Consider the following 9,706-nt stretch of genomic DNA (forward strand, 5'->3'; position numbering starts at 1 on the left):
ACCATGATGTTGCCACACAGTAAAATAAACCTACATGTCTAAATGTCAGGACATTGTTAGCAGTGTGGTTATTAAAGTTTTTCAACTGCTGTCATTGGTAACAACATTGTTATCAATAAGGTTATTAGTTTTTCAAGTATTGGCATTGGTAACTGTTTATGATAAAAATCTAGATACCCTAGCGTTTCAACAGGGGTGATGGTAGTACAAAGTTAAAGACTAGGAAACATCTTTGTAGTCAAAGGAGGATAAAGCTGGGTGTTTGAAAAACTCTACTTGAGATTAAAAAAAAATTTTTTTAAAAAGAACATTTGTATTGGCGCCCTTTTAAACGTGTGGGGGCCCGAAGCGTGGAACATTTCTTTGTTATGTGTTAGAGCGGCTCTGGGTCATTTTAGATTTGGTGCGTGCAGTTTTCAAAATTCTTGTGGACATACCATCAATGATGTCACCAACAGAGGTGCTGTCATGTGTTAGTTCATTCAATATTTGTTTTCCTTCTAGGACAGCGTGTCATGTGGTGGTCACAGCAGTAGTGGCTCCACCTCTTCCCTGTCGACACCCCCCTCTCTTTCCCAAAGTCCACCTCAGCCACAGCTGAACGGCGTCATCGCCGCGGGGACCTCCCCAGCCGGGTTAGGCGGTATGTCAGGACTGATGGGCACCTTTGGAGCCGGCGGTACGCTCGGCATGGGGGGTATCGGCGGCGGTCTGAACGGAGTCATCCAGACGCCGGCAGTGACCGGAAGCCCGCACGCGACGGGAGCCGTCACCTTACCCGTCAATAACAGGTAGCGTATGGTTGTTGATGTTGACTTAAGGTTGTATGTGCATTCCAGCCGGTTCCCTCTACATTAATCAAAGCATTACTTGGTTACTCAGACAAACCAACAGAGAGAGAACAAACATTCTTTTTGGATTTAATATTGTTGACAAGTTGGCTGCGACCAGAAACAATCTGGTGCGTACCAGATAGTTTCTCGTGTGCGCTAGAAACAATCTGGTAAACATTAGCATTATATAGCATTAAAGCTAGCGAACTTTTGCTATGCAAATTGGCCAATTGTTGTAAACATAAGCATTAGATAGCACTTAAGCTAGCGGAATTTTGCCATGCAAGTTAGCCAATTGTTGCAAAATTAGCATTATATAGCATTTAAGCTAGCGGAATTTTGCCATGCAAGTTAGCCAATTGTTGTAAAATTAGCATTATATAGCATTTAAACTAGCGGAATTTTGCGATGCAAGTTAGCCAATGGTTGTAAACATTAGCATTATATAGCATTTAAGCTAGTGGACTTTTGCTATGCAAGTAAGCCAATTGTTGTAAAACATTATCATTGTATAGCGTTTGAGCTAGTGGACTTTTGCTATGCAAGTTAGCCAATTGTTGCAAACAATAACATTATATAGCAGTTAAGCTAGCAGACTTTTGCTATGCGAGTTAGCCAATTGCAACAATGCAACAGTAAACCAATTGCGATGCAAGTTAGCCAATTGTAGTAAGCATTTGCATTATGTAGCATTTAAGCTAGCGGAATTTTGCTATGCAAGTTAGCCAATTGTTGTAAACATTAGCAACATATAGCATTTAAGCTAGTGGAATTTTTCTATGCAAGTTAGCCTATTGTTGTAAAAATTAGCATTATATAGCATTAAAGCTAGTGAAATTTTGCTATGCGAGTTAGCCAATTGCAACAGTGCAACAGTAAACCACTTGCTATGCAAGTTAGCCAATTGTAGTAAACATTCGCATTATCTAGCATTTAAGCAAGCGGAATTTTGCTATGCAGGTTAGCCAATTGTTGTAAACATTAGCATTATCTAGCATTTAAGCCAGCGGAATTTTGCTATGCAAGTTAGCCAATTGTTGTAAACATTAGCAACATATAGCACTTAAGCTAGTGGAATTTTGCTATGCAAGTTAACCAATTGTTGTAAACATTAGCAACATATAGCATTTAAGCTAGTGGAATTTTGCTATGCAAGTTAGCCAATTGTTGTAAACATTAGCAACATATAGCATTTAAGCTAGTGGAATTTTGCTATGCAAGTTAGCCAATTGTTGCATAACTTGCATAGCAAAAGTCTGCTAGCTTAAATGCGATATAATGCCAATCTTTACCAGATAGTTTCTGGTTAGGGTTAGATTGCTTAAATTTATTTTATTTCTGTGTATGTCCCTTTACGGGCTCCATATTTTCATCAACGACGACAATAATGAAAATATTTCATGACAATGACGACATGATAATGAGCTAAAAACGTGTTTTGGGAGACTAATACAAAACGATACAAATTCCAGTTTTCGTCTGACAAGACAAAAATGCGCAATAGTTTTCGTCACATGTTCACAATACGGGACATTTTATGTGTAGTAAGCCTGAAGAGTAGCAGTGTCTGGTTGTGTCACTCATGTGACTTGCTGCGCACGCCCCCCAACTCACCCAATTGTGTCCTCTCCAGTCTCCCCATTGCTTGTTTTGAGACATACACGCTAAGATTTGTCTTCTTATCTTGGCAAGAAAGAATATGCAATGTTGGTTTAGCCTTTAAAGATCCGTGCTGAGTGATCACTACACACTAAATGTAACTCGTACCGTTGGCATAGCATTCACATTAGCATTAGGCTATCGCTGGCCGTCCATCGCTCACTTTTGCCGAGAAGTCCGCTCCCACATTCACAACGAATGGGTTGCCGCTAGTTTGAAGCGGCCTTAAGACTAATAAGTATCATCATCTCAAAGACTTAAAAGGACGGCCAAAAACAACACTGGACTCAAGAAAAATGTTCAAGTTTGCTCCATTAAGAACAATTTCTAATGAAAATCTAACTTTTTTTTTTTTTTTTTTTTGATAGTGCTGTCCGGCTCAGCTTGGCAGACCAGCAGAGGCTCCTTCAGCAGCATCAGCTCCAACAGATGCTGACATCACAGCCCTCAGCAGTATGACACCCACACAGTTAGTTACTATTACGCTCCATTCCAACGATTAAATCTTGGCACTGTCTTTGTCATCTTTCTAGGAGCACTTGCATTGACTTCACTCCTCGGACTCTGAATCCTGTCTTGAAATATTTTTCTGATCCGGACAACTTCCATCACATCATTCATTCCCCGTGCCACCTTATCACATCTTGCCCACACCGGTATAAGTAACGCGGTAACATCAGGACCAGCTGCTGGCCACATTTCCTTCATCGCTGGCCGTCAAACCCTTCCAGGTGCTCTTGTACGCGCAAGAGAAGAGTCAAATTTCAATATGCCTACAATTAATGGACAGTTACATCTTTTTTTTAAATTCCTGCCTCACCCATCCCCAGTCACCTCTGAAGTTGGCCTCCCATGAAACGCAAATTTATTGAAAAAATTGTCATTCATTTGTGCTGAATTTTTTTTTTTGTTTGTGCTGCTATGGTTTTTGAGATATTAACAATTCTTTAATTGGTCAATCTGAGGTCAACCAGCCACCCCATTTTGATTAAAAATGATGTCAATTGTTTGTGCTGTAAAAGTTTTCATTTGTGCTGCTATCATTTTTGAAATATGAATTTCGAGTGATCACGTAACGCAGCCAACCATTTATTGCAAAACGGGCCCGAAATGGAGCCATTCCATTCGTTTATGCCACCTTTGTACTGCTATCATTTCACAGATATTGAGATATTAATATTGAGTCATGGCGTCACTTGCTAACATCCGCGACTGATGGAGCGTACCAACTTTCTCAGTAAGAGGGGTGTCCCAACAACTAGCTTTGTCACCCCTTCCAGTCCATTATGCAGTAAATGGGGGGTTTGTGATATTAATTTCAAGTGATGACATCACTCGCAGGCCTTCCGTCTCCTAAATTCCGCAACTGATGGAGCGTACCAACTCTCTCAGTAATAGAGGGGTGTCCCAACAACTAGCTTTGGCACCCCTTCCGGTGCATTTTGCAGTAAATGGGGGGTTTGTGATAATTATTTCGAGTGATGACGTCACTCCCAACTTTTCCGTATCCAACTCCAAATAACTGAGGGGTGTCCCGACTAATTTTGCCACCCCTTCTGGTCCATTTTGCAGTAAATGGGGGGCTTGTGATATTAACTTTGAGTCACACTGTCACTCGCAGCCATTCTGTGTCCAAATCCCACAGCAAACAGAGTGTACCAACTCTCAATAACAGAGGGGTTTCCCACCAACTAGCTTAAACATAGCATAAACAAACACCCCTTCCGATCCAGTCTGCAGTAAACTGGGGCTTGTCATATTAATTTCGAGTGATGAGGTCACTCGCAATTTTTCCGTATCCAACTTCCGCGGTTGACGGAGCATACCAACACTCTCAATAACAGAGGGGTGTCCCAACAACTAGCTTTGTCACCCCTTCCGGTCCATTTTGCAGTAAACGGGTGGGGCTTGTGATATTAGTTTCGAGTGATGACGTCACTTTTCCGTGTCCAACTCCCGCAGCTGATGGAGCGTACCAATTCTCTCAATAACAGAGGGGTTTCCCAACACCTAGCTTAAACGTAGCACGGACAAATCACACTTCTTTTGAGATCCATTTTGCATTAAATGAGGGGCTTGTGATTAAAATTTTGAGTGATGACGTCACTTGCAGCCCTTCTGTCTGTCCGCTGACAGAGCATACAAACTCTCTCAATAACAGAGGGGTTTCCCAACAACTAGCTTAAACATAGCACAAACAAACGGCACTCCCTCGGGTCCATTTTACAGTAAAGTGTGGGCTTGTGGTATAAATTTAGAGTGATGACGTCATTTGCAGCCCTTCTGTCCGGCGGCTGACGGAGCGTACCAACTGTTTCAGTGACAGAGGGATGTCCCAACAACTAGCGCAAACGTAGCACAAACAAATGGCACTCCTTTGGGTCCATTTTGCAGTAAATTGCAGGCTTATCTAAATTTCGAGTGATGACATAGCTTGCAGCCCTTCCATCTCCTAACTCCAGCGGCTGACGGAGCGTACCAACTCTCTCCATAACAGAGGGGTGTCCCAACAACTAACTTAAATTCAGCACAAACAAATGGCACTCCTTCCGGTCCATTTTGCAGTAAACGGAAGGGCTTTTGATGTTCATTTCTAGTGATGACGTCACTCCTAACTCCAGCAGCTGACTGGGTGTACCAACTCTCTCAACAACAAAAGGGTGTCCCAACAACTAGCTGTGACACCCCTTCCGGTCCATTTTGCAGTAAATGGGCGGCTTGTGATATTAATATCGAGTGATGATGTCACTCGCAACTTTTCCGTATCTAACTTCCACGGCTGACGGAGCGTACCAACTCTCTCAATAACAGAGGCGTGTCCCGACAACTAGCTTCAACGTAGCACAACCAAAATGAGGGGCTTGTGATATTAATTTTGAGGAATGACATAGCTCGCGGCCCTTCCGTGTCCTAACTCCAGCGGCTGATGGAGCGTACCAACTCAATAACAGGGATGTCCCGACAACTAGCACAAATGGCACCTCTTTGTGTCCATTTTGCAATAAATGGGGGGCTGCGTGACGTCATCACTCAAAATTAATATCTCAAAAACGATTACAGTACAAACTATTGACACCATTTTTAATCCAAATGGGGGGCTGGTTGACCTCAGATTGACCTATAAAAGAATTGTTTATGTCTCAAAAACGATAGGAGAACAAACAAATGACATAAACTAATCTATAAATTTGTGTCTACCAACTTCACGGAGGTTCTCCAGTCCGGTCTTTCTGCTGTGTCACTCTCTCAGGGGCCTCTCTGCACGATAGCACGTGCGCTAGCATTCAAGGCTGCTAACAAAAAAGGGCACAACACTATGTTTTGTTAAAAATACCATTTAAAAAAAAAAGACTTTCTACAGTAGCGGATGGATTTCTGTCATCTCTCTGGAAGTGTCTACGAAAAGACAAAGCTATCTCAGCAATTCCACTATCAGCCTTCTTTTCGGTCACAAAGCCGGACACGAGAAAGCTAACTTAAGAGGGGACGCGTGTCGACGAGAGAAACTACTATGAAATGGGAAGGCACGTGGAAGCGGTCATCCCTTTCGAATGAACAGCTACCTCTTCAGCACACAGGACCTAAACGGCCGACACGAGTCGGCAAGAGTAGGGACCGGCCAATCAGCGTCCACGCCCAAAGTGCCTGAGGCCAAGCGTTGATTTGATATTCCTATTTTTTTCCTCCGTCTTTTACTCTGCTCTCACCTACTGCTGCTGGCAATTAAGCTGTGTTGCCAAGGCAACAGATTACTAAACTCTCTGATGTCACTTAAAACCAGGAAATGTTTCTGTGCTGTTATCTGCTAAAGCTAACTTTCATATTTTTTCTTAATTTATTTGTTCATGTAATGGGTTTCAGATGATTTTATCATCCAAGCCCACAGATGTTCCTATTTAACATCACCCTCTACTACTGTGTAAAGTTTGTTTTTTTTCCTACTTTGATTTATTGTAAACATTTTGATTTGAGGTTTTTTTTTTTGTTGTTGCTTCAAATGATTGAAGGTGTATGCAGCTACATCTGTTCCATTGACGGCGATACGAATGTTCATTCGCTGTTAGGCCTTCCAGTTCAAACGGATTGGAAGTCTATTAGAGACTCACTTAAAGGGGAAGTTCAGAATTTTTGACATTAGGCTTAATCAAAAAGTTAGTGGAGGTTTAATTAGTCGGTGGATTTCAACAAATTCCATGCAGTTTCTTAGTTTTTTGTTAGTTTCAAGGTTCCAGAGTGGCTAAGCTAGCGCGAGTCAATGGTCCCTTAGCATGCCAATACAAAACATGTGCACGCATGAAAATCGAAAGACAGCGAGAACCAAAAGTGGTATTTAGTATGTGGCAAAAATGATCTTGCAATGTGGCATTTTTTGCCATGTGGCAAAATGGGTTTTACTGTGGGGCACTTTTTTTTGCCATGTGGCATTTTTTGGCCATGTGGCAAAATGTATGTTGCCATGTGGCATTTCATTTTTGCCTGTGGCATTTAATTTTTGCCATGTAAAAAATGCATTTTGCAATGTGGCATATAGTTTTTGCCATGTGAAAAATGCATTTTGCCATGTGGCATTTTTTGCCAAGTGGCAAAATGGATTTTTCCATGTGGCATTTTTTTTTATTATTTTTTTTTTTGCAATGTTGCATTTTTTTGCCATGTGGCAAAATGGATTTTGCCATGTGGCATTTCATTTTTGCCATGTAAAAAATGCTTTTTGCCATGTGGTATTGTTTTTGCCATGTGGCAAAATGGATGTTGACATGTGGCATTTCATTTTTGCCATGTGCAAAATGGATTTTGCCATGTGGCATTTTTTTTTTTTTTTTGCCATGTTGCATTCCTGCCATTTAAAATGAATGGAAAATTTAGACGTTCATAGCCGTCAATGGCATAGCCTTATTTGGTTGCCAGTCGAATGTCAATGTGCTGTAACGTAAAGTGTATGGTCCAAAATCACAACCACGCGGTTTTCTGCCATTCAAAATGAATTTAAAAAATTGGACGTGCATAGCCGTTAATGGCATAGCCTGACTTGGGTGCCAGTTGAATGTCAATGCACTGTAATGATAAGTGTATAGTCAAAAATCACAGCCACACATGTTTTTCTGCCATTTAAAATGAGTGTAAAATTTGGATGCGCATAGCCGTCAATGGCATGGACGTGCATGGCCTGCAAAAATGCTACACGGTCGAGTGTCTGACGTCACTCGACAAAATGGCAAATAAATAACAAACAAACTGCACGGAATTTGTTGAAATCAGTTAAACCTACGCTAACTCGAAGATTAACCCTAATGTAAAAAATTCTGAACTTTAACCGCTTTAAGGATGAAAAGAAACCACATGATTGGACGTCTATCATCGTCAATGGCACTGAGAGTTGAAAAGTTTTTTGAGGTCGTGTCTGTTTTTACCTCGTTCAGTGTAAATAATCTTCTTCCTCATTGGCCGTTGGTGTACATAAGCGTTGTGTGATGAAAAGCCAATGAAACCTCAGTTTGTATGTTGTAATTTTTCAAGGGGGGAGACGATAAGGTTGAAGGTTTACTGAACACACAAAGTATTAATTTATTTTTATATGTGCAGGGACATTGTGTGTGTGTGGTTATTTTTTTTAAAGGTTTCACACTGTTTTTCTTGACATTTTCTACTCCAGGGCACCATTTGTTTTCCCCATCCGTGCACAAAATGTTTTTATGCGTTTGTACAATTGATAAATTTATGGTGTGCAGGGAATTGACATTGTATTTCAGATCACAAATTAAAGAAACACTTTGGATTAAGTGATTTGCGTATTTGTCTTTTCAAGGTGATGGTTTTTAAAATCAGTCATTTTGTAGGAGAATTGTATGAAATGTGCAAATTTATTTGAAATAATTGAAAAAAAATGCTGCTTCAAACTTTGCAAACGCCCTCAGTCCATCGCAATTTTTTTTTCAATTGAAAAAAAAAAATTTAACCTCAAACTTTTTTTTTTTTCTTTGTTTGGCTTCTCTAAAATATCGGGGAAAATGCGACTAACAAAAAAAAAATACAATTAAGCGATAGTTATGAGCAGAAACTGCTTTTTCAGTCTTGTCTGTGTTTTCTGTCATATATAAATAAAAATACAGTATGTAAAAATGTTAAAATATATGCATGTATACATGTACAAAGCATTTTTGTCTTTTATATATATTTCATATAGGGCTGCAGCCATCGATTATTTTAGTAGTTGATTAATCAATGAATTAGTTATTTCGAATAATCGAGTAATTGGATAAGGAACATAAAAAAAAAATACCTGAGCTGAGCCTCAAACGGTATAAAAAAATAAATGGAGATAGAAGTACAGCAAAAGAACAATTGGCTAACTTACATAGCAAAAGTCCACTAGGTAAATGCTATAAAATGCTTTTTTAAAATTTAAACAACGCTCTTAACAAATGGTTCAAACACACATTCCCACAAAAATGGCTAAATATACTTATAAACTAAATTATGAATGCATTAAAAAAAATAATTGGCTCAAACAAAAACTTAGCTTATGTTGGTCTTAACAGGGAGTAGATGGATTTAGCCATGTGAAATGAGATGTCATATTTACTGTTGCCAGTAGAGGGCAGCGTATCCACCTAAATCAAAACTAGATGCAACACTTTCAAAACAAACCATTACAACGCCACTTCAATTAAACAAATACTCAAAGCAGCAAAATTTAATTCCAATATTTTTTTCTAATCGAATTAGTCGAGTTAATCGATTAATCGTTGCAGCACTAATATCATAATTACATTTGCAGTGCTTAAAAACCATTTACAGTAATTTTCGGACTATAAGTCGCTACTTTTTTCCTTCATTTTGAATCCTCGACTTATAGTCCAGTGCGGCTTATTTGTAGATTTTTTGGGGGGTTAATAGGTAAAACTTTATTTGACAGTGGTGTCAAAATTCTGACATGACACTATCATGGGCATTACTGAAAGCTTATGACAGATGTCATGAAGTGTCATCCGGCAAATTATGTCACTACCTCTAATTATGCCCAGCTTGGATTTTTTTCATCCATTCAAATGTGAGGTAATTTTCCGGATAACACAAAATAAGATCTGTTATAAGCATTTATTAATGGTCATGACAGTGTCATGTCATAATTATGATTGTCTAATGACAGTCTTATGGCGCCACTGTCAAATAAAGTGTTACCAAATAGCATAACTAGTAATTAATGAAACAAC

General features: G+C 39.7%; 1 protein-coding gene across 4 annotated transcripts in view; it reads left to right on the top strand.

Moving 5' to 3' along the window:
• mllt10 (MLLT10 histone lysine methyltransferase DOT1L cofactor) overlaps window positions 1–8,343 on the top strand; it is an 87,551-nt gene extending 79,208 nt beyond the window's left edge. For 2 of the 4 annotated variants that reach the window (XM_057824239.1, XM_057824238.1), the window contains exons 17-19: window positions 505–791; window positions 2,861–2,945; window positions 3,026–8,343. In XM_057824239.1, the coding sequence (XP_057680222.1) occupies window positions 505–791; window positions 2,861–2,945; window positions 3,026–3,040 (387 nt within the window). In that variant the 3' untranslated portion in view covers window positions 3,041–8,343. Of the gene's footprint in view, window positions 1–504; window positions 792–2,860; window positions 2,946–3,025 lie in introns of those variants that run through there. The other 2 variants (XM_057824241.1, XM_057824242.1) reach the window with 2 other exon arrangements.
• The last annotated feature ends 1,363 nt before the right edge of the window (window positions 8,344–9,706 follow it).

Source organism: Corythoichthys intestinalis, chromosome 20 (genome assembly GCF_030265065.1).
Source record: "Corythoichthys intestinalis isolate RoL2023-P3 chromosome 20, ASM3026506v1, whole genome shotgun sequence".
NCBI lineage: Eukaryota > Metazoa > Chordata > Actinopteri > Syngnathiformes > Syngnathidae > Corythoichthys > Corythoichthys intestinalis.